General features: G+C 36.5%; 2 protein-coding genes and 1 long non-coding RNA gene across 3 annotated transcripts in view; 2 read left to right on the top strand and 1 right to left on the bottom strand.

Annotated features, from left to right (window-relative positions):
* Positions 1 to 6,707: 6,707 nt before the first annotated feature.
* Positions 6,708 to 9,065, bottom strand: LOC310715854. The gene is made up of 3 exons (XR_014530418.1): positions 8,924 to 9,065; positions 7,895 to 8,012; positions 6,708 to 6,810 (listed from the first exon to the last, which is right to left on the bottom strand). It is a non-coding gene; the product is annotated as an uncharacterized lncRNA (long non-coding RNA).
* A 522-nt stretch (positions 9,066 to 9,587) lies between these two features.
* On the top strand, positions 9,588 to 17,863 carry LOC310715403 (hemopexin-like). Its single transcript, XM_083521812.1, has 10 exons — positions 9,588 to 9,742; positions 10,087 to 10,103; positions 10,323 to 10,427; positions 12,942 to 13,105; positions 13,216 to 13,369; positions 14,133 to 14,345; positions 15,229 to 15,312; positions 15,509 to 15,639; positions 17,279 to 17,423; positions 17,557 to 17,863. The coding sequence occupies exons 1-10, from the start codon at positions 9,678 to 9,680 to the stop codon at positions 17,781 to 17,783; spliced, it is 1,305 nt and encodes a 434-aa protein (XP_083377938.1). The 5' UTR covers positions 9,588 to 9,677; the 3' UTR covers positions 17,784 to 17,863.
* A 3,576-nt stretch (positions 17,864 to 21,439) lies between these two features.
* LOC310715721 (radixin) overlaps positions 21,440 to 26,576 on the top strand; it is a 49,295-nt gene continuing 44,158 nt past the window's right edge. The window contains exon 1 of the mRNA XM_083522382.1: positions 21,440 to 21,748. The gene's annotated coding sequence lies outside the window, so the exon portion shown is untranslated. The remainder of the gene's footprint in view (positions 21,749 to 26,576) is intronic.

Genomic DNA, 26,576 nt, shown 5'->3' with positions numbered 1-26,576 from the left:
GGCATTGTAAGTTTACTCAAAGACCATCAACCAAGCATCCTATGATTTAAAGACACCCATTAAGAATGAAAAATAAAGTAGAAGTAATGAGCAATACATTAAGGACTTCATCAGCCTGCACATGCCCTCTTCTGGAACCATGGAGTAAAAACAATAATTAGAATTAAAATAATTCTAATGAATATTTAGATAGTTACTGAGTACTTCAATCTGAAAATCACAATAGAGTCATTTTTGAGCAAAACCTGTAACCCTCAATAGAAGGATGTATGCATAAATGGCTTATAAATAAAATAAGACAAATAGATTGAAAAGAAATTGGAGTCAGCAGGGTCCAACCATTTCACTTTATTTCTTTTAAAATCACAATTTCAAATGGTCTCACTCAGTTCAGCATTGTGTCTTTTGTCTAAAACGCTTTGTACTTCAAATATTTCCGTTTCCTTCTAATCGTTATTGAATTATTATTAGTAGTAGTCGTGGTATTAAAATGTTCTAAAGTGCAAGAATCAAACTATTGTGATTGAATATTCACACCAGCTACTTTTCCAATACTGATGGAACCATATCCTGTAAGACTTTCTCCAGCAGAATATCTCTTCTTCTTTTTTTTTACCTCAACAAACAAATGATCATTTCGGGATCCAACTCAAAATATAATATAGCTCACTGTATTAATCCAGGAATTTTTTTTTACAAAATGATGAAATGAAACATACACACATTTCCCACCTAATGTTCATGTGACTTGTATCCATGTGTTCAAGAACTTTGAGGATGGATTTTGACTGTAATTAACATCACAGTCTACTACAATGATTCAGGACCACAGATTGCATTTAATCACCTGCTCACATTAACAATGATAGAACTGTAATGAATGGACGTTCTGTACCACCCAGATGAAGATGAGGTTCCCTTTTGAGTCTGGTTTCCCTCATACAATTCTAAGGGAGTTTTTCTTTGCCGCAGTCGACACTGGCTCGCTCATTAGGGACACGCTTACAGTTATAAGGAACAAACTTGTGCATTCTTTTATAACCGCTTTATATCCGTGAAGCTGCTTTGAACCAATATCCATTGTTTAAAGCACTTATACAAATAAAAGTAATTGAACTGAACTAAATTGACTTTTCTTTGTTCCTTCTTGTTATATTCTTACAGCAGTTGTGGTCTTGCAGGACTTACCTCCAGGAGTGTTATCATATCTGTATCATACTGTAAGGAGGAACATCTAATATTGGATGACATCTAGTGGAGAATCCCTGAAGCTGCTTCTGTCTTTATGGCAATTGTTGAACCAGAATGGCTCCACTAATTGACCTTCAATCCAACCAGACCTGCTGGTGTCTCTGTAAATATTTTAAACCACGCCGTTCAGTTTCAGGTAACATCCTGAACAAATGCTAATTCACACACTACTTAACACACAGAATGACCTCTAACACAATACCATTATAGAGATGAATTACAAGTGAGAAGAATAGCATTATTATTTAATTCAACAAAACAGAAGTGATAAATGTGTCTAGATGTGAAGACACACCTGGGGGGAGGGGGGGGGGGTTTGCAACATGAGAAATTGTGGGAGGATGCAGAGGAAAGGAAAAGAGGGAGGGCTTGTTTATGTAAACCCAGGACCAGAGTCTGAAAGAGGCATGTGACGAACACCTTTCCTCAGGTAAGAACATTCTGATCTGCTTCATTTATAACAAGACTGTGTGTGTGTACATGTGTGTATGTAATGTTGATATTTTAAGCCTGTGTGCAGAGATATTGTGTGCATTTATATTAAATGCGTTTTTCACACCTGGCCATTAGATTTTATATTCAGAAATCCAAATGAAGTATTTGTGAATTGAAACACATTCGGAAAAAAATTCTCAGTTCAGAAATATTATTTCAAATAGTTGCTCAGGATCTTTATAACATCATGCACCTCAATGATGGAGCGATGTTTATATATTTTTTTCGATCCACGCACTAATGCTATGCAGATCCTTTGGTACATTAGCAACCCGATCCCTTATTCATCTTTAATGTGAAGTAATCTGATAGGCCACTGGTGGCCACATTGAACGAGTGAATTTGTTGCACTAGCACACAGTGGGTACTTTAACACAAACAAAAAAAAGAAAAAACATTCCTTGACCCATTTGCATTGTAAATTATACACTTCAGAGTACACAGACATCCTTTGCACCTTTGTGTGAAAAAAAAAAAAAAATCCAGCTTATCTGTAAATTTTTTCTTATCTCTGAAACTCACATCTCAGTTTTCATGGAAAATCAGAAACGGTGTTTAAAGAAAATCGGAACCAGTCCATCCACTGTGAGCATCAGAGCTATTTAGGTTCAAATGAATGAGCTGATGTTCATATACAGAGGGAATCTGTTTGTCAGAGCACCCTGGTAAACTGATAGCATTAACCTTTCATCACAGAAGAAGCCCTGTATTTGCAGTGCATGCAGGGCATGAGAGAGCTCAGTCCAGTACATTCCTAGACTCTGGTGAGAAAGTAGGCACAATTTTACACTGCAGTACAGTGGAGCAGAGATTCACTCATCAATTTACACATATGGGGTCACTGATCAAGCATATGGAGTTAAATCCCTTTTTTTGAGTGAGTGTCCCTGACAACAGTGCCCCTAGTGTTCTCACATAATAGACACTTTGGAACAACTGAAAAGACTTCGAGCGTGACATTAATTCCAACTAAAAGAGCTTAAATATTAAGTTTAGATACATTCATTTGTTCCAAGTTGTTGTTTCTATAGTTACAGCTCTTAAACATTATACAATAAGCATAGCCTAATGATAAGATATATATTTAACGATTATGGAAGGAGTCTGCAGTTTTTAGTGCTTTGTAACAGTCTGCCAATGGAAGAAGAAAAAAAAAAAAAAAATATATATATATATATATATATATATATATATATATATATATATATATATATATATATATATATGTTTATAATATGTTTTTGTTATTTGTGTATTATTAACTCTAAAGAGAGACAAAGAAGCTTTTAAGGTACCACATGTTTATAGCTGTGATAACATAAGACACGAGGGAACAATGTTTTGCACACATCTAATGCAACTATAACTGTTAAATGCGATGTGTCTTAAATAAATAAGCAAAACATATAAAGATTTGGTAAATCGCCGCAGTATACGAAGAATAAAACCCTGCATTATACCACCTTAGTGATATTTTCCTATAAGCATCTTCTGTTTGGGTATTATGAATTACATAACACTTGTTTTTCATCTGTGTAATAAATTAATGTCTTATAGCTGAAGACTGCTCTGCTGTTTTTAACAGAGACATTTCATCGTCGAAGCATTGACCCTTCAACAAACTATAACAATGATGTTACTTGGATCACATTTAAATAGTAAACCTTTTCTTGGGACAGTATCTCAGCAACTGTACAGCTCCCCTGACCCCCTAAACCCCCTGCCTACATGGATAACCCAGACCTTATGTGACCTAGGACACGGTGAGAAAGAACTCCAGCGACTTGCAGAGAAACAGACAGCTGAAGTGGATGAAGTAAATCAGAGCCTTGATTCTGCAATTTTTGGTGCTCAGAAAGAAGAGCGCCGTCTACTGGAGAAGGTGGAGAAAGACCATCGGGAGGCCCAACAGAGACTACAACAGCTCAAAAGAGAAAATGCTGCAGCAGCTAGAGTAGGTCAATCCTTGGTTGACCGTCAGCTGCGAAAGATGGGCCAGCTTAAGGAGCAAATAATTATGTGGGGAAGATGCCCCACTGGACCCAACAAAAGTCAGTTGCTGAGAGGAGTTAAAGAAGTTATGCAACCTTGGGAGATCTCTCTTTCCCTGAAAAGAGTCACTTTCCAGCCCAGTCCTGAATATAATACAATTCAGTTTGGGGAGATTAATGTGAAAGAACACAACTTGACTCTTCCAGTTGGAGTCTGCGGACCACAAGGACAAAAATGTGCTCTCCACACTGGCGAGATACCAGGTGATAATCATGTGGCTGTATCAGAGCAGCTTTGCCCCCCATGTAATAGTGGTGCAAATAGTGGAAGTAGTCGCGTTGTCAGAAAGATCCGCCTATCAACAGCTAAAGATGATGCATTAAATGAGAAGGTAAAAATGCCCAGCCCAAAATCATTTAAGGTTTGTCCACGTAAGCATGGTACTTCAGAATCTTCTCAGGAGGACGACTCAGAATTGTTCAGTTCTGACGCACATGGAGAGGACCTGTTCCTTGCAATTGATACAATGTCAAGCCATGGAGAACTGGAGGCAGAAAGCTTTGTAGCTGACAAAAGTGAAATAAGAAGACATTCTTTTTCCAAAGGCCAAAGGAAACAAAGAGTCCTAGTTCAGGTTTCAAGCCAAGAGCCATCCTGTCCACCTGAGGAAAGTAGACATGAAGACTGTGGACGAAACCATGGTTTTCAAAGAGAAATGTCATTTCCTATGACATCTTTTGCAGGCCCTAAATCAAGTTATAGTTGTGTGGACCTCTGTTGCAAAGAACAACCACAATATGGTAAAGGTTTTGCTGGACCAAGACGATCACCTTCTCCAGCAGAAAGCACAGACTCCAGTTATACCTATACCATCAGTACTGGCAGTAGCCAAAGTGGCTCCATAAAAACTGAAACCCAATATTCAGTCTCCACTGCTGACCTATTGGCCAGGGGTCACCACTTAATAAATGGAAAAGAAAAGATTCAGAAGAAGTTACAGAAGAACAACTTATCTAAGCCCCAGAGTCAAAGTCTTAAAAGATCTGAGACCTTGGATTTAAAATATCAACATCTAAAAGATAACTACGAGGTCTCAAATCGAGTATCAAGGTCTTTGTCTATGTCTGAAATAGAACGAAAAGGAACCAAAGCTGAACATAATGGAAACAGAAGCAAAAAAGAACGAAGCAGCTTAGGCCTGTCAAAGGTTTTAGAAGAGGGACGAACACTAAGAGTGGGACTTTTGGTCAAAAAATTTGGTAAGCAGGGCTCAGGACGCAGTGACTTTACTCTGCCTAGTGGAGTCCATGCCACACCTCAAGGTCAGCTGTTTGTAGTTGACTGTGGAAATGTCCGTGTGCAAGTAACAGACCTACAGAAAAACATTGTGCAGCAAGTGACTCTACCAGCAGTGGACTCAAGCTCACGGCACTGTCGCAATTTTTTTGATGTTGCTGCTAACTCCAAGGGCTTGATAGCCCTGACATGTGCTGCTGAACGTGCTGTGCTGGTCTTTAATCGCCATGGTCGGCTTTTGCAGACCTTTGGGGGCTCCGGTACACAGCAAGACTTTGAGGCTCCAAGAGGTGTCACCGTAACAAAGCTGGATGAGTTTCTAGTTGCCGATATTCGACGAGGCACTTTGACAACTCTTAAACTTGACCCAAAAACAGGAACCAAGATAGAGCGCACTGTAGTCACAGGTTTTCACAGGCCCTATCTTGTTGCATCATGTCTCACTACAGGCCTCATGGCTGTCTCTGAGAGGGGCAATGAAACTGGACGTGCAGCTTGTATAAGGGTGCTGGAACCTGGTTGGAACACCATTCGCACCTTGGGCGTATGCTCTGGCATGGGACCTGTGCTTACCAGCCCTTGGGGTATATGCATTGACGGAGATGGAAATGTTCTTGTGGCAGACTGGGGCAAGCAGCATCGTGTGTTGCTGTACCCTGCAGTTGGTGTGGGTCGGGATATTGTTAGCCAAGGCCTTAGCAGCCCTAGAGGCCTTGCTTTGCTGCCTGAAGGTCACCTTGTGGTCTCAGATAGCATGAACCACTGCATTAAGATTTACCGCTACAAGTAATTGTGGATACACCAGTCAGTACCTGTGGAGTGATTTAATTGCAGTTATTTTTGTTGTGATAAATTCATATAACATCCCAAGAATATGTATAAGCTTACTATATTTAGCTAAAAAACTGAAAAAAGAAATGAAGACCTGTGCATTTATACAGTTTGTGTTATGTTTTATTGTTTATTGTGATTTTTTTTTTTATATATGTTCTCTCAAGAGATTCTATTCTGTATTTACTAAAAGTAGTTAAATTGTTATACAATCTGGCTCATTTTTCTTTGTCAGAACAACTATGAGCACATCTATTATATACAAAATAATCAGATATACTGTATATAGCCTTAAACTAGACATTAAAGAACATAATGTAGTAAAATACAGATCTTTTTTGTGTTGGGCAAATAAATGTGTAATCATATTCTTTATTGGATTTTATTTTTCTGATTCTAATACAATTTATGGGGACTGTATTTGATTTAAATAATATTGTAACTTTCATCTTCAAATAAATAGTGTGGTGTTCCAAATATGGGGTCCATTGCTTGTTACTTTCTCTGATCAATTCTAGTTCACTCATTAACAAATGAACAGTTCCTGTAAATCGGGCAACCCAAAAAATTCTGTGTATATAGATTTTGTTTCCTTGTCTGATGGGAAGTTAAAAAAGTAGATAAGCATAAACACTGCGCAGAACACCTATATTAGAACATTTTATATTTAATGTAAAATAATGTTAATCTATATTGTCAGTGAAATATGTAAATATGTTACAAAATATCTTTCATGGATATAGCTTGTTTCTCATAGGATTTTTTTTATAGTATAGAAAATCCAAAAATAGGAGAAAACAAACAAACAAAAAAGGCTAAGAAAAAGTAAAGAAACATTTGGATTAGAAACAACAATCAGTTTCATTTAGAAGAAATAGTATTCTTTCAATTAGTTTGGAGTATCCAGTCCCAGTTTCAGCCATCCATGATAGATCCTGGTTCCTCCTGGAGTAAGTGAAGGAAAAGGTTGAATGTTGACCAGAATCCCTATAAAATGACATTCTGATTAAAAAGTGGCAGCAGGTAATCTTGTGGCTACCACAGATGCCAGCCACAAAGTTACTTATGACTGTTCATCCTGGATCAATCAACTTCCTTGCCACAAATAAACCAGTTTATGACTATGTATAGTACTGTACAGTAAGATTCTCAATAATAATAATAATAATAATAATAATAATAATAATAATAATAATAATAATAATAATAATAATCTTCCCGTGGGCTCACCACCTGCAGGAGGGACCGTAAGGGACGGTGCTGTGAGGATTGGGCAGCAGTCAAAGGCGGGGGCCTGCTTAGACTGCTGCCCCCGCGACCCGAATTACGGATAAGCGGGAGAAAATGAATGAATGAATAATAATGATAGAAATGTATTTACTGAGGTCAAGAACACATTGATATACTGGTAATGATAGGCAAAAAGTATCCTGGTTTTGAAAGTTTATAAATACAAATAAAATAAAATAAGGCTTTTCAAGACATTCAAATAAATAAATGTATAAATAAAGACGAATGCATAGTGATTAAACTTACAAGATGTTTGTTCTCCTTGTTACCATTGGATCTTACAGTAAAGTTTTTGCTTTTAGTTTTTTACAGTAAATATTTTTTAGGGCAGAGTATGATTAGAGAGTTAGCTCAATCAACAAATCTATGAACAATCAAAACGAAATCAAAAATTTAAAATGAGTATTACATTTTAACATTGTTCTTTTGTTTCAGTGTTTGACATCCATGTGTGTTCTTTTATTTACTTTTAAACTAAGAATCATATAACAGTTTTGCTGAAGGCATTTAAAGTCAGAAACCCCACCTAATTAATTACATTTATTTATTTATAATAGAACAAACCTGTAAATCTCTATTACCCAACACTGACAAAGACACATTGTTCAGTAACTGGACTAAATTGAGCTGTACTGCTACAATTATTATTTAGGTGTGTGAATATTCACATAAATATAAAAGGTACAACAGTAAAATTTTGTGATAAAAACCTCAAGAACTTATTGAAGCTAGAACCTACTTTTCAGAATATATCTCATGACAGAGGTTTTTCCATGTTTGCTGATAGAAACTGTACTTGAGATCAGTGGTGGGGTTAAATACAGGGTGAGGTCAGAGTCCAGTTAATGATTTCCCCTCTATTACACAGCAGTTAGTTAAGTTTAGTTCAGGAAAGTTAAGTTAATAAGATAAGGGAAAAATCGGTTTAGTGACCAATAACACAAACAACTTAATTTAACTCTAAAAACATTTTAGCTTAAGGATATATGCTAACCGTACAAGTAAACTAAACAATCACATCATACACACGAAACATACACATCGTAAATACAATTTAAATTATTACCCAGGAAACTTTTATTCCAGGGTACAGTTTTATCATTTTAAGTGTTGACTGCTCTTGAACTATTTCACATTTTGTAGTGTTACAACCTCGAACTTAAACTGACTTGGATTACATACCCAATATTTAGCTTGTGAATGAAAAATTATATAACTTTAGCATATTTCATAAATTTTATTTGTGTTTATTGTTTGATTTTGCCCAAAATCACTATTTTGTACATCTTTCGATTAAATCATGGTCAAAAGCCTGTTTGCAACTAAATATGTTTAATGCTATATGCTAAATTGAAAACATTATCAGCCACGTTCTTGTCCACGAAAATTGACCATTTCTGCTAGTCTTTTCAAATAAAAATGAATGAGGTAAATAGTTAACCATTGGCCATAAAAAATGTGGTTGACACAAGCCTTGACTTTGTGACTCAAGCATTGTGACTCAACAATAACTTGTAAACAGAGATGGCAAGAGTACACACACATCCATACTCAAGTAAAAGTACAGATAATCATGTTTCAAAAGACTTTGGTAAAAGATGAAGTACTGACCACACTTTTTTACCCAAGTTAAAGTAAAGAAGTTTGGGCTCTGACGTGTACTTAAGTAAAAAGTAGCTGTTACCACCACCTGTTTTAGTATCACACTGGTAACTGGAGCTCACATCATAATAATATATTTATATAAAAAAATTAAAACATTTATTACCTAATGAATGTATCCAGGCTGAACATCCACCATTTAGAATACAAACAGAGAAGAGATGATGATCAGGTGATCAGGAAGGTCTCTGTTCTTTGTCATGTTTACATCACTGACTCCCTCTGTCTCATCCACGTTAACCCCAAACTTCTTGTTGCCTTCTGCGACCAGGAAATGATACACCGGTGGTAGATTAAAAAAAGCAGCGCAATGACAAGAAAAAATATTGATCATGTCACCAAATAGATTCAATCGAAAGCCTGTTTTGTAAATGTAAGAAGGTTTTATGAGTAAAAGTACCTTAAAGAATCAATAGTGAGGTAAAGTACTGATACCATAAAATGCAATACGTTTGGTTTATCTGAGAGAATATTCCTGAAGTGTGTTTTCAAAAATAATTTTACTTCATTCAAACAATATTTTAACGCAACGTTTTCTAGAATGTTGACACTTTAAACAAATTCTCCTCCATAATCAATGACTCAAATAATTCTGGAAAAGATTTTTTAGTGAGATAAAGTAATCTTTTGTGTAGTATCCCAAAAGCTTGTTTCCTAATCACAAACTTTTGTAATATGGGACTTTTCACTCTTGTTTTTTTTTCTTTGGCAGTAAATCATGCCACGTCCTACACATTGTCCAGAAACTGATAAGCCCACAGAGTTTGCCACTCCGGCCCTCCCTGTGTATAAAGTATAAAAGTCTGACTTTGTGACTGTCAGTGTACATTTTCTGACCTGGAGCAAGAAAAGAACTAATAATGAAGTGGCTCTTGGTGTTCTTTTCTGTGTGCTTAGTTCTGGTTCTGAGCTACGCAGCACCAGCGTGAGTATCTTTTGCAAAAAGAAATGAAATTTGACATTTCTTTTAGTCCTTAATAATATTGTGTTATTCTGGGTCCAGGGTACAACATCAGATCAATAACAGATGATCAAAGTCACTAGCTCAGGTTTTTTTTTCAGCAGTTATCTTAACTATTAACCCTTTATACTCCCAGGTCTAGACTTTCCAGGACTAGCATTCTTTGCTCTTATACCGTTTCTATTATTGTCAATGAATTCATGCTAATTCATGCTTTTTATTGAATAATAAAATGAGTACATGGAAATCTAAAATCAAAATGCAAATCCTAATACAAACACAAATGGTATTTCTTCTTTGCATTACAGCCACCATGATGTTATCGGTATGTATATATGTTCCTACTTTACCAATTCCTTTTTCTCTTTTTTTTACTTGTGGTATTTATTAATTTAGCCACATTTTAAGAAATGTAAAGAAATATGAATAAAATCCAAATCTACTGTATTATTTGTTAAATATTATGGACAATTATTTTTTATTATTATAATTTCATTTATATGTATATAATATGTGGTTAATACTGTTTTAAATCATTCTAAAGAAAAGGCTGAAGATTCCCATTACAATGCCAAGTATGACCGGTGTGAGGGCATCGAGTTTGACGCCATAGCCCCTGACGAGAGAGGAAACGCACTGTTTTTTAAAGGTTAATTTAATAAAATGTACTAATAATTTATACGTTTTTTAGTATAGCATTTTAACAATATTTATTAGCACAAAGACGTTCTAGGATCAAAATTAATGATCAGTTATTAGAAGGTACAAACCTGCAGACTATTCTACAGGTAAGATATTTTACCAAAGCAAGGCTGAGATCTTGAGTATATACTATCAGGAAAGTCCACATAGACCATGTACAGCAGCAAAAACTGAATCACAGTTACTGAAAATTCACCAGAACAACAGGATGAGTGAGGAGGTTTTAGTGGGTGTGAGAAACCACAACAGTTGAAGTGTGCCTGGATTTAATTAAATAATGAATTAGAATTACTGGTACAAATATATATATATATATATATATATATATATATATATATATATATATATATATATATATATATATATATATATATATATATATATGTGTGTGTGTGTGTGTGTGTGTGTGTGTATATATATATATATATATATATATATATATACAGTGAGGAAAATAAGTATTTGAACACCCTGCTATTTTGCAAGTTCTCCCACTTAGAAATCATGGAGGGGTCTGAAATTGTCATCGTAGGTGCATGTCCACTGTGAGAGACATAATCTAAAAAAAAAATCCAGAAATCACAATGTATGATTTTTTTAACAATTTATTTGTATGATACAGCTGCAAATAAGTATTTGAACACCTGAGAAAGTCAATGTTAATATTTGGTACAGTCGCCTTTGTTTGCAATTACAGAGGTCAAACGTTTCCTGTAGTTTTTCACCAGGTTTGCACACACTGCAGGAGGGATTTTGGCCCACTCCTCCACACAGATCTTCTCTAGATCAGTCAGGTTTCTGGCCTGTCGCTGAGAAACACAGAGTTTGAGCTCCCTCCAAAGATTCTCTATTGGGTGTAGGTCTGGAGACTGGCTAGGCCACGCCAGAACCTTGATATGCTTCTTACAGAGCCACTCCTTGGTTATCCTGGCTGTGTGCTTCGGGTCATTGTCATGTTGGAAGACCCAGCCTCGACCCATCTTCAATGCTCTAACTGAGGGAAGAAGGTTGTTCCCAAAAATCTCGCAATACATGGCCCCGGTCATCCTCTCCTTAATACAGTGCAGTCGCCCTGTCCCATGTGCAGAAAAACACCCCCAAAGCATGATGCTACCACCCCCATGCTTCACAGTAGGGATGGTGTTCTTGGGATGGTACTCATCAATCTTCTTCCTCCAAACACGTTTAGTGGAATTATGACCCAAAAGTTCTATTTTGGTCTCATCTGACCACATGACTTTCTCCCATGAGTCCTCTGGATCATCCAAATTGTCATTGGCAAACTTAAGACGTGCCTGGACATGTGCTGGTTTAAGCAGGGAAACCTTCCGTGCTATGCATGATTTCAAACCATGACGTCTTAGTGTATTACCAACAGTAACCTTGGAAACGGTGGTCCCAGCTCTTTTCAGGTCATTGACCAGCTCCTCCCGTGTAGTTCTGGGCTGATTTCTCACCTTCCTTAGGATCATTGAGACCCCACGAGGTGAGATCTTGCATGGAGCCCCAGTCCGAGGGAGATTGACAAGTCATGTTTAGCTACTTCCATTTTCTAATGATTGCTCCAACAGTGGACCTTTTTTCACCAAGCTGCTTGGCAATGTCCCCGTAGCCCTTTCCAGCCTTGTGGAGGTGTACAATTTTGTCTCTAGTGTCTTTGGACAGCTCTTTGGTCTTGGCCATGTTAGTAGTTGGATTCTTACTGATTGTATGGGGTGGACAGGTGTCTTTATGCAGCTAACGACCTCAAACAGGTGCATCTAATTTAGGATAATAAATGTAGTGGAGGTGGACATTTTAAAGGCAGACTAACAGGTCTTTGAGGGTCAGAATTCTAGCCAAAAGACAGGTGTTCAAATACTTATTTGCAGCTGTATCATACAAATAAATAGTTTAAAAATCATATATTGTGATTTCTGGATTTTTTTTTTTTAGATTATGTCTCTCACAGTGGACATGCACCTACGATGACAATTTCAGACCCCTCCATGATTTCTAAGTGGGAGAACTTGCAAAATAGCAGGGTGTTCAAATACTTATTTTCCTCACTGTATATATATATATATATATATATATATATATATATATATATATATATATATATATATATATATATATATATATATCGTTCTAGCAGTCCATGTCCTGGTGTCCCTCTGCCTGTACTGATGTTGATTTGGGTATACACAATTTAACTGGGAAGAAGTATGCTAGAACTGATGTTGAAGTTATGAAACTATATTGTAGACTATAATACCAGAAATAGCATCTAAATTATATATATTTTTTAATTTATGGAATCTCTGAAGACTGTTGCCTATAAAGCACCTTTAATCTAAAGTTTTAGCATTACTTTATAGTTCTGTCTAACTACTAACTGTTTTGGTTAAAAAAATAGTTATTATTCTTTTCTTATTATTAAAATAACTTTAAAAAAAAACTTTAAATTCAAACTTCTCAGGTGACCATTTATGGAAGGGATTTTCAGGCCCTGGTGAGTTAGCAAACAGTACCTTCAAGGAATTAGACGAATATCATCATATTGGTCATGTGGACGCAGCCTTCCGTATGCACAATCAAGATGTGGAAGACAGCAAACAGCATGACCATGTCTTCTTCTTTCTGGTACAATATCTGTTTTGTTCCTCCTATTATTCATTCTAATATCTGCAATAAAGTCAGCAGGATTATATGGACAAATGGCATAAATATGATAAATGTTAAATATATCACAGGATGACCAAGTCTTTAGTTACTACAACCACACACTGGAGAAAGGCTTCCCTCAGGAGATCCAGCAGGTGTTCCCAGGTGTTCCCAGCCACCTCGATGCAGCAGTGGAATGTCCAAAAGGAGAGTGCACCACTGACTCTGTTCTGTTCTTCAAAGGTGAATATATTGTCATTTCACAGTCTTTATTTATTCTTCATAACTGTGAAACTACGACCACTGGATAGTCGGGGTTTTAATTAAATAATATATAATTCATTATGTAATAATATGTAATATTATTTATTGATTAATATGTAAAATAACTATAATAATAAATATTTATTTTAATTAAAAACCAATACAAACATGTGCTTCATTCTGATGTAAAAAAAAAAAGAAAGAAAGAAAGAATTAAATAAATAAAAAAATAAAAAAACAAGCAAATTAGTGTAAACTAACAATTTTTCCTAATATTTTCTTCATTGTAATGAACTGAAGGTAAAATATCTTATCATAATGTTATATATATTGGGGTCCTGTTGGGGTTCATTACAAATTATATTATCAACAACTTGTGTAAATTCTTTGACTAAAGTAGAATATTTGAAATATTTAAATCAATATAAAAGTTTCTTAGTATTTGGTAGGTCCCATTTTGCTGTAATTATAATTTGACCTCAAGATGGATCTGACTCCACATGTTTGCACAAAATCTTAATCTGAACACATGCTTCACTAGATGATTAGACATTTTTGTACAAAGCAGTTAATAATTATCTCACCTTTTTGCTTATATTTTAAACAAGGAACTCAAAATAATACAGATTTTGTTGTAGCCCCCAATTTATGGATCCCACTGTACATAACTAAACAAATATGAAATGAGAGAATGGGTCAGCAATTGTATATAAAGTGACATTATTCTATATTTAATCATTAGGACATGAAGTCTACACTTTTGATATCAAGACCAAGACAGTAAAGAAGAAGGAGTGGGATCACTTGCCTGTCTGCACATCTGCATTCCGCTGGCTTGAGCACTACTACTGTTTCCATGGTCAAAACTTTACCAGATTTCATCCCTTGTCTGGAGAAGTGGAAGGAAATTATCCTAAGGAAACCAGACGTTACTTCATGACATGCTCAAATATTGGTGTGTGGTTGTGAACTCTAGGAGTGTTACCTAATTTCCTTTTTTTATTTTATATATTTGTTTTTAACTGTTGTTCTGATTTCGGTTGAAAGCTGGTGGGTTAAGTTCATGTTATAATCACTGTTATGTTCAGTTTTGTGTGTATGGTTTGGACATGTGCAGAGGAGGGACATGGGGTATATCGGTAGAAGAATGCTGAGGATGGAGCCGTCAGGAGGGAGGAAAAGAGGAAGGCCAAAGGGGAGGTTTATGGATGTGGTGAGGAAAGACATGCAGGTAGTTGGGGTGAAAGAGGCAGATGTAGAGGACAGGGGGGTATGGAGACGGATGATCGCTGTGGCGCCCCCTAATGGGAGAAGCCGAAAGAAGAAGAAGAATATATTCAGTTGTTTGTGTACATAGTATGGCTAAAACATAGGCAAGAGACTGCTCTTAGTAATGCGTTAATATGCTGATGTATTTATATGCTTAATATATTTATAATCTTTTTTTTTTTTTTTTTTTTTTTTAGCTAAGTATAACCTAAGTTGAATAAACCTTCTCAAATCTTCATTCACAAGAGTCTACAATTCCTATCTTAGAGAAATGTGATGTTACAAATGAAGCATAAAACAAAGCAAACAATTTCCATATAGTGAAGCTTCATATTTTAAGTCAATATATTTTATAATACAATTTAGCATACAAGGAAATAAGGAGCATTATTAAAGTTTTTTTTATTATGTATGAGGTTTATGTGAATAAAGGTCAAATGAAAGGGAAGTACATTGAATATACTGTATAGCATGACACTTATGCATATGAAATTAATCTGACTATGATTTAAACATGCAAACCTTTATGTGGAATTCTTGCTTTTTTATTTTATTTTTTTGCAATGTAGGTCACAGAGACGGTCACAGAAGGCCTCGTTGTAAACTTGATGCTATCACCACAGACAGCTCTGGCAAATCATATGCATTTCTAGGTGAGTATAATTACAGTATAGGTGAGAATAGTCGAGTGAGAATAATATTTTTTATATATATATATATATATATATATATATATATATATATATATATATATATATATATATATATATATATATATATTTTTTTTTTTTTTTTTTTTTTTAAAGGAAAAAATGGTCAACTGAAATATCAATCTTACTACAATTTTAGGGCCAATGTACATTAGATTGGACACAATTCGTGATGGCGTTCATCCCTTCCCCATTGTGAGATTGTGGAAGGAAGTTTCAGGACCAGTAGATGCAGTGTTTTCTTATGATGACAAAATTTACATCATCCAGGTAAAAGAAAATACTGCATTCCATTTTCAGCAGTGCTTGCCAAATTATTTTATTTTTTTATTATTTTGTTTGAACAATGCCACAATCTATATAGACTATATAAAATATAAACGTATTGGGGCACCTGACTTTTCAAGCCATATATAGTTCTTCCTCAAACTGTTACCAAAAAGTTGGAGGCAAACATGTGTATAGAATGTCTTTGGATGCCCAAGCATTTAATTGTTCCATTACTTGGAAACTAGCACAAAGCAAAAGCCATGAAAATATGCTTTACATGGTTTGGGGTGAAAGATCTTCAGTGGCCTGTTATAAAACTTTGACCTCCACCCTACTAAACACTTCTGGGTTGATTTAAAACACTGACTGCACCCCAGGCCTCCTCACCCTACATCATTACATGACTATACTAACACCCTTTTGACTAAACAAGCAAAAAAGATAACACTAAAATCTAGTGAAACATCTTCCCAGAAGAGTGGAGGTCATTATAACAGCAAATGGGGAATAGAACTAAATGTGGAATAGAATGTTAAAAAAGTACATGTAAATGTTCACAAACTTTTGTCGATATAATGTATGTTGCCTGTCAGATTAGATTAACTCATTTATTATAAATTATGCTTTTGGTTGTTTTATTATACAGTAGTAGAAATGTATCACGTGGTTGCCTCAAGCAGTTGCTCCCCTCTAATTGGGGAACACTTACCCAAGGATCATAAATTTGCTAGCTGATAAAGCAACTGAGCTGAGAAAACAGTTTTGTCATCAGTCAACTATATGCTTGGATTAAAGAGATTAAATAACCAGGCATTCTGTACAATTAGAAGAGGCCACACCTACACTTTGTAATGATCTAAAAAAACTAAAAATTACAAGTTTGGCAAAATTAATCACTGATGCATCGGTGTGATTTGATATAGTTACTGCAAAATATCATTTTCTAATAGCCAGACATTTCAAAGTGTACTACAATCACAGTAATGACACGTCATGCATTACAGTATATCCGTTCATATTTACACACAATATCCACAAAACAATGTTATGCAATGTCAATTTAATCTGTTTGTCACTAGTTTTAAGTTATATGGCTCATGTACCAAATAAGACCCTGTAAAATACACGTTAAGATAAAAATCATTATTGCATTAAAATAATTAGTGTATTAATGAGCAGCACGGCACCAGTAATAAATAATATAAAAAACAAATAAACATCTTTGACCAATAAGATTCGAGAGTTACATACAACTGGAGTATAATAATTGTTACTATGCAAATGAGCTAATGCTAATAGTACAATGTAACTGGATTAAATACTTCTGTATTACTACGATTGTATATTTCTACATTAACCAACAGTTAGTCAATATTAAAACTTTCACATTCCTAGATGTTGGATTCCTATAATGTCATGACCTATTGATATGCTGTTTAATTTCGCCAAGTCCCTGAGTAAATATATCATATAAGTAATAACCTTAGATTTGAATGCATTATGGAGTAAAACAGCATATTCAGCACTTATTAGTATGTGTTAGTACCTAACATTTAATAGCTAATATTAGTTACAGTAATCATTTGTGTAGTGACTTTTAAAAGAGATCTTTAAGATAAATTGTTGTTTATTTTAACAGGGTGATCAAATCTATATCTACAAATCAACAGCCCGTTATACACTCATAGAGGGATATCCCAAACCGCTGAAGAAGGAATTGGGCATTTATGGATCCGTGGATGCTGCATTTGTATGTGACGAACATGTTGTTCATGTTATACAAGGTATTTGTCTCTTTAATGTCAACATTTCCATGCATTCAGAGTCTTAAATGAATACAGCATATTGAAATCAAGTGACTATACAATATTTTCTATAGATTCTAGTAGATTAAGACATGTCCAATGTTTCAAACAGGTCAGAAAATGATTGATATTGATCTGGAAGCAACTCCAAGAGCTGTAAAGACTGAAGTGTCACTGCCCTTCCCTAAAATTGATGCTGCCACATGTCACACTAATGGCGTGAAAGTCTTTGTTGGTGGGGATTACTACATCTACCAGAGCCCTAAACTGCTGGCTACAAGCAAGATTAACCCAGCACCCCATAAGGTCTCATCTGACCTGTTTGGTTGTGAAGAATAGGAGCTTCACATGAAATGCATGAAATGCTGTTCTGTCAAATTTACTGTCCACCACAAATGTGAATAAACAGGTTATTTTTATTTAAAGTTTTTGATTACTTTATTCATAATTTCTAGGTAGCTTCTTATGCAGATAGTTTAAGCAATATTTTTAACTTTTGAGGTAAGTCCTTTTATGTGAATGTTTTTTCTTTTCTGTAGACTTTTTATGATAATTTATATTAATATATTCATATTGATAGATAAAATTGATTCTTTGATTTTTATGCAATGGGACACTTGATAATAAATGAAGGCAAAAAACATATACATGTCTCACACAGTGATATAATTCCAAGCCCTTTTCTTTCAGAGTTAACACACCACAATTACAAGGGAATCAATAAATTACCTTACCTGACCACCACCACAAGTTTCTAAATGCACAAACTAAATTATAAAATTAGTACAAAAATAAATAAATAAATCTCAATTGGTGTATTGAGGTTTTTAATGTCCTGGCCCATATGCCCGCTGTAAAGGTGCCCCGATGGCATATATAATTAATTTTCTAATTCTGTTAAAGGTCACAGGGAGTGGTGGCTCCAGCGGTTAAGGCGCTGGGTTGCCGATCGGAAGGTCTGGGGTTCAAGCCCCGGTATCGCCAAGCTGCCACTCTTGGGCCCTTGAGCAAGGCCCTTAACCCTCTATGCTCCGGGGGTCCCTTACGAGGGAAATATCAAGGTCCGTGACGTCGGAGTGACGTGGGGCCGCCTTCCCGTGGGCTCACCACCTGCAGGAGGGACCGTAAGGGACGGTGCTGTGTGGATTGGGCAGCAGTCGAAGGCGGGGGTCTGCTTAGACTGCTGCCCCCGTGACCCGAATTACGGATAAGCGGGAGAAAATGAATGAATGAATGAATGAATGAATGTTAAAGGTCATGGTGGATCCCACAAATACTGTGCACAAGTTAGTAGTCCAAAAGCCCATAGGAGATCTACAATGTTATGCATCATCTATTTGTCTGCATAATAACCCCTAAGTAAGGAAATTTAAAATGTGTTAAATATCAGATTGTTCCTGATACAATGTCGAAGGTACAGCTTTTACTAGCATCATTAAACACATTTGTCTAAAAGGGGATACAAAATTTAGACTGAAAAGATTTCTTGTTTTTTTTTTTTTTCTCCTGTCAGTTTTTGTCTGATTTAACTTTTTAAAAAAAAAAACTAAAAACTAAAACAAATTATCCTTCGATGATGACGGGGCTGTCACATCTATCTGCTGTTAATGCTACATTACTGGCATTCACAAGTGTGAGAAAATGAAGTGAATCTCATAAAACTGTAATGCCATCATCATTATATCTATTTAAAGCCAACAACAGGTGCACTGTCTTGGTGTTTATTGTATTAATGCCCAACCACCATGCACTGACACCTTATCAACCTGCTAATGCTGATCGTATTGGAGGATGTGTTTGCATTAACATCCACAATATCATCAATGACACAAAAACAACAACTATGTAAAAACGATCTAAAACATCAATGATGTTCCAGAGAAACCCATGTGATTACCTCGTTTTTGTTGTTTTCGGAGGATATTCCATCCCATCATCAGGAGACCAATAAAGAACTAATCATATATCATAAAGTCAAAAGCAGAAAAGACTAAAATGGCTCTGAGGACCAAGACCGTTTCTTAAGAAGAGAGTCCTACACTTTCTTTGCAGAAACAGGTGTTAATCAGATGGAAACTAGGACACCCTCAACAAGCAAATAGCTAGAGAACATTCAATTAACAAATGCGATAGACACAAAACAAACTCAGATCAAAACCTGGCCTAAGGAGAATCAATATACTGTCACTGCTGGCTAATGAGGCAGTGTTAAAAAGCTGCAATTGATTATTTGGTGTTTGAAGTTTGTAAGATGAATTGATTTCTGAATGCTTTCTGCTTTCACGTGTGATTCATTAGGGAAGAGGTGCCTTGACATTTGTGGAGCCATCATTTTTCCTGCTGAATATACAGGTGATAAAAGACAGCTCACACAACTAGCAATGTTTTTCTTGTTACGTGATCAAGTAGCTTAATTAAGATTGCTGATGCAGTTGACTAAAAATGTCAATTAGTATGGTTTCTAACTACCACCACAGGTTTTGTAGGCAGCCGCCATTTTTATCAAGTAAGAGTTTGAAAGTGAAGTTCCTGGTGTGGCCAAGTGGTGTCGCTATGACATTAAAATACATAAACAACTGTTTAAAATGTTAATGACGTAAATTTGTTTAAAGTGAAGCACAAAAACAGCAGATTTGTGGTATAGTAACACTATAAATAATTAACTGGGTTTCAAATCAATTCTGTTTTATTTCTTTTATTTATTTCTATTTCTGCATAGCATTTCTAATAAATGGAAATTTTTCCAAAACAGTTTTTTCAGAGATGAATAGATTAAAATACCGATATAAATATCTGCTTATTTTTTGGGAAAAATATTCATAGGATGTCATGGTACACTGGAGCTATATCCTGCAACCATATCACACCATGTCTTCACAGAGCTCTCCAACAATATCACACCATGTCTTCATAGAGTTCTCCAACCATATCACACCACATCTTCACAGAGCTCTCCAACAATATCACACCATGTCTTCATACTGCTTTCCAGCCATATCACACCATGTCTTCATAGAGCTCTCCAACCATATCACACCACATCTTCACAGAGCTCTCCAACAATATCACACCATGTCTTCATAGAGTTCTCCAACCATATCACACCACATCTTCACAGAGCTCTCCAACAATATCACACCATGTCTTCATACTGCTTTCCAGCCATATCACACCATGTCTTCATAGAGCTCTCCAACCATATCACACCACATCTTCACAGAGCTCTCCAACAATATCACACCATGTCTTAATACTGCTTTCCAGCCATATCACACCATGTCTTCATAGAGCTCTCCAACCATATCACACCACATCTTCACAGAGCTCTCCAACCACATCACACCATGTCTTCATAGAGCTCTCCAACCATATCACACCACATTTTCACAGAGCTCTCCAACCACATCACACCATGTCTTCACAGAGTTCTCAGACCATATTACACCATGTCTTCATAGAACTCTCCAACCATATTACACCATGTCTTCATAGAACTCTCCAACCATATCACCCCATGTCTTCATACTGCTCTCTAACCATATCACACCATGTCTTCACAAAACTCTCCAACCATATCACACCATGTCTTCACAAAACTCTCCAACCATATCACACCATGTCTTCACAAAACTCTCCAACCATATCACACCATGTCTTCAAAGATCTGTGGTATGGTTGCGAAGGTCCGAGCCTCTTAGTTCAAGTGAACTTGCATACAATTGCATGCTTCAAACTTTGTTGAAGAACTATATGAGTGTGTAGGTCAGGTGTTCACATACTTGTTGGCCAAGCTTTTGTGTGTGTGTGTGTGTGTGTGTGTGTGTGTGTGCAAAAAACAAATTATTTTCCATCTGCTCACTTGACCGTCATGTATTTTTAGGTCATACTATTGATGAATAATTTTGATAGCAAATGTAAAATATATATATTTGAGTAATAAACATGAGGAGGCGCCTCTTCCTCTTTCCCGCCTCGCTGATGGATGGGACTGAACCACGCCTCACAGGCGCTCAGGCCGGCCATATTGACGGGGCCTCCACTGCTCTCTCTCTCTCTCTCTCTCTCTCTCTCTCTCTCTCTCCCTCTCTCCCCCCGCTCTCTCACCTTATATACATATATTTACAGGCTAAACTCCAGTCCTCAGTTTTTTCTCTGGTCGAATAAACGTGCCAACGGAATACAAGTGCTGTGAATAAAGCGGTTCGGGATCTCTTTCTAATCCTGTGCCTCATTTTCACAGCATTTCTGGAGTTTTATTGTCACTCGAAGAAGAAGAAGAAGAGACGCGGTGCCGCAACACCGAGGTGAGTTTCCTCTCCTTCTCCTTCATTACAATGTTTCCCTTCGCTTGTTCAGACCTTCTACACCCTTACAACGTTTGTATTTACAGTAAAATAGGTTTTATTCGGGATAAAAAAAAAACGCCGCGGTTTAGAAAAGCGGTCTGTTGTTGTTTAGTTTTTTTTTACACTAGGGACAGTTATTTACTATGTAATACATTGTAGCGGTTTAACATCCACCCCAAGGCTTTATGCGTGCTGTTTGCGCGTATTAACTCCGTAATAATAAATACAAAATATAATAGGTAAGAAATTAACCCCATCAACAAAACACGAACATTTCAATTTAGCGCCGGAAAGCGGATTAAAAGTCGCAAAGTTTCAGACGGTGGAGGTTTTTCACCATATGGCAGAATGGCTGCTGTCACAACTTTCTCCACACTGGAGCTCAGACTGCAGGCATGGCCGCGAACACACACACACACACACACACACACACACACACACACACAGACAGCCCGAGGGCCTCACACACTTATCTGTGTAAACACACTGTCTTTTATTTTCCTGTGTGTGTGTGTGTGTGAGTTTGTAACCGCTGTGGCCTAGTTTCTAACGCGGAATGTAACGGAGGTTAGTTTTACCTCTTCTATTGTGAGTCAAACAACCGAAAATATCGTATCGCGATACTTTTATTTTACGGTATTCCAGCTTCGATATTTTCGTGCTAAACGAGTTTTGGTGCGATTGTATCGGTAGAGTATCTCTGAAATTTGCACAAACTACATTTTGTACAAAAGCCGTTGCTTATCATTCTGTGTGTATAACCAAAAGTCCACTGATTGTTCTTCTTTTTTCGGTTATAAGTCACTTTTAGAAGTTTTTTAGTTTAAGTACATATTAGAAGGTACGCATGTGTGTGCATGTATATACACATGCGTAACCGAAAGAGCAAAACAAATGAAACTTGGATATATTTTTGAGTAGTCCGGATTTACTCTTCTCCAAAAATAACAACATACAGCCATTATTGTCTAAACAACTGGCAACAAAAGTGAGTACACCCTCAGTGAACATGTGAAAACTTTGTGAGCACCAGTGTTATTTATCATGTTCTGCTTCAGAATGACACGGTACATGTTGGAATCCATGTTTCCTTCAATAAACCGCAGCTCCCCAGTACCAGCAGCACTCATGCAGCCCCAGATCATGATGCTACCACCACCATGCTTGACTGTAGGCAAAACACGATTTTCTTGGTTCTCCTCACCAGGGTGTCACCACACATGCTGGACACCATCTGAGCTAAACAAGTTTATCTTAGTCTCATCAGACCACATGAAATGGTTCCAGTTATTCATGCTGTTGGACAGGTGGTCTTTAGCAATCTGTTTGTGAGCCAGCTTCAGAAGAGGCTTCATTCTGGGGTGATGGCCATGCAAAACCGACTTGTTGCAGTTGCTGCATATGGTCTTAGCATTGACAAGCGGACCTTCCGCTTCTGCAACGTCTAAAGCAATTCTGCAGCACTCGTACGTCTGTTTTTTGAAGCAGCTTCTGTACCTGACGCACAGGAGGGTATATGATGAACATCTAGTGGTCAGTATGAGAGAATTGTACTCAAAGCACCACATTTTAACTGCTCTAATACAAGATACACACATTTGTATGGTCCTGTCAAGCAGACAAAAACATGAACATGATCAATAGGACGTGTGGCTTTGCATGATTACACAACGTACAGCTGTTATCACTTATCAGTATCATGTTATCAGTAATGTTTGTATGTTGAGTTATTTATATTGAGGACAGTAAATATATACTACTATACAAACTGCTTATTGATTAATGTCAAATATATCCAAGTTTTATTTGTAGAGTATTGTCCCTTGAGAAGAGACACTAAACTATTTGCTGAAATGTGAGGGGTGTACTTACTTTTGTTGAATACTGTATATAAGATGTACCATATATAGACCATATTTAGATCAAACTTTCTCATATTTATTTGTGTTCTTGGTATAAGGGTGTAGGCGTTTTCCGATTTACTGTTGATTGTATTATCAGTATTGTTATGCTGTGGTTGAAGAAATTCTGTAAGTATGAGTTGACTTTAACTTCTGCCTTTGTCAGATTGGAGAAGTATCTGTTGGGATAATTGTTATTATTGCCTTATCACTGGGATTTAAGTCCTGTCTGAATCAGTCAGGGTTATTTATTTAATTTTTTTACCTTTTGAATAGGGCTGGAAAAATGACCATTTGTATTTATTTAATTTTTAAAAAATCAAATATATACAATATTTCAGTGGCGGGCCGTGCATTTGGTACCTGGGCCTTCAGTGGGGACTTACCTGACTTAATCCACCTCTTAATACCACCACTATCACATCACAATTATAGAAACCATCAACGCTATACAAAAACACAATAAAACAACGCGTGGTATTACAGAGAGAAAGGCATTACACATATGGAGGGTGAAACAAGCTCCAAACCGCTACACTACAACCACAACCGTGCCTCCATCATCTGAAGCAGTTCAGAATCAATATTTGTCTAATAACATGACAAAAACATTAAAATGTAAATAAAATCCAACCTACTCGCAAGAGATGCAGACTCTTAATTTGCATCGCTCCTCAGAGGCTGGTACCGCTCGTATTCACTGGTCTGGAAGTGGAGAACATACTCTTTACCAGGCTGAGAGAAATTAGCTAGCTTCAACCTTTTCTCACGATGTCAAGCTTTTCTTCAAAATGTATTTTTAAATATGTTCGAGACCAAATACATTTCTCGTACTCCGTAGGCATAAAAAAGTTTAACTCGGATGTAATAATGTGTGCAGAGCTACACACGTGTTTTGCCAGTCAAACTTGGCTGTAACAGTTTCCCTCTTACCAACCAATCAGAGGACAGAAAAATTCTTACGCTATTCTGGGCCGACTGTGAGGCTAATATGAAATCTGATTGGTAAAGGAAACAGCTGTTTCTTAATGAGACTGTGGTAAAAAGGCCTGCAGTACTGACTTTGAAGGCCCTGGGCAGATTAGATTGACATGGCAGCACATAGAGGCTGAAATCTGATTGGACAAAAAATCAAACATGCACGTACTGGAAGCAGTGCAGCCAAGAGAAGCTACGAAATGGAGATAATAAACTGTTGGGAATAAATTAATACAATTTAATGAAACAAATATTAGAATTTAGGTTGTAAATGTATGTCAGTGCTTCTGAGAGAAGGCTTTGCTGGCCCCGACCTCCCGCCACTGCAATATTTAAAGCTGCATTTTAGAGAAATGATTAGTATTTGGTATACATGAATGTTTTGTCTAAAAGACAAGTACTTATCTAAAACTTATTTTAAGCTTTCTAAACCGGTCATTGCTTATGACTATTGTTCACATCATTCATATAATAATTTGCTTTAACACTAAACCAATTCCAAATCAAAAACTTTCTGAACATTTCTATATCAAGTCAGCTCTTTACATAATTCCTTCTCTTAGTGTTTAAAAGTAGTGATTTGTTAAGCCAAGATTTCAGAAGATACACTATGAAGTATCTGTATACATGGAGCTGGTGTATGTAGGTAAATCCCCGAGCAGACTGTGATGAGTAAACAAGCATGCAGCTTTTCTTACGTCATTTCATTCGTGGGCAGAGATCAGACCACACAGTAACTCAATTATCTACACTCGGTAAGACGTGAGGGTTTTTTTTTCTATTGCAATTACAGGGATGTCTGTGGAACACAGCGACCTCAAGTAAGAAATACTGTTCAATCCTTATTTTCAGGTTTAAAGCTATTAGTCAAAGGTTTCTAAAGTTAATTGGCCCATGTTTTTCTTTTTAAAATAATATCATGGTAGTTTTATGAGAAAATATTTGCAGATTTCTTTTAAATTGCAGATCCAAGAATGATCAGTCAAAGAAGAACTTGTTTATGTAGCGATTTGTGGTTTCGCTGCGTCATGGCTCATTTGTGCTCGTTTGTATAAAACTTCTTTTATATGCGTTGCTTGTGGCTCTGTCTGAGTAACTAATGCATTTCGAATTATATTTTTAAATGTCCACAATCATTAGAGGAGTCGCTTCGCTTATTGCAGCACCAAACCTCAGTGGTGTTGAACGCTCACTCCTGATTGGTTGAAAGGATTAAATTAAATTTCCATGACCATGTCATTAGGGTTATATTTGTAAACCAGATGAAAATTTTTGAAGCGTTTAGAGAAGGAGTTTCAGAGGGAGTTACAGTCTGCAGTGTCAGGAGTTTGGAACTAAGGCTTTCCTCCACAGCAAAGTCTTCATTATATTATTATTTCAGAAAAGAATAAAATGTAGATGTGATAGCTGGAATGTTAAACTGGGAAAAAAAAGAAATTGCTGTTATTAAAAGAATGAAATATTTCAAATTGTACACTGAATTGTAATGGTAGCTTTGGGTTGCATCCCACCATCACGTTGTTGACTACCGTATTTTTTGGACTATAAGCCGCTACTTTTTTCCCACGTTTTGAACCCCGCGGCTTAAACAACGAAGCGGCTAATTTATGAATTTTTCCTGGGTTTTTTCCCGGTTTCACAAACTTCAAGCCAAAAAACTGAACCCCATAATATTAGACCAATGAAATTTCCGAACGGAAACGAAAAAACGCACCTCACCTGTGTTCTGAGCTGCACGGCTTCGGGAGAAAAAACGTTTTTCTTAAACGCACGACGATGCCAAAAGATAAACTCCAGAAATAAATAGTTGTGAAAGGAAGGAGGAAGACAGCGAACAATGACTTTCTTGGTAGGCTACTGTTTAGATACAAGCCGTTGTAACGCGTTGAGTCTGGGTGAAGGGAGAG

The sequence above is a fragment of the Silurus aristotelis genome (genome assembly GCF_946808225.1).
Source record: "Silurus aristotelis genome assembly, chromosome: 20".
NCBI classification, from domain to species: domain Eukaryota; kingdom Metazoa; phylum Chordata; class Actinopteri; order Siluriformes; family Siluridae; genus Silurus; species Silurus aristotelis.
Note: the sequence above shows the minus strand (reverse complement) of the source record. Positions and strands in the feature narration are given on the sequence as shown.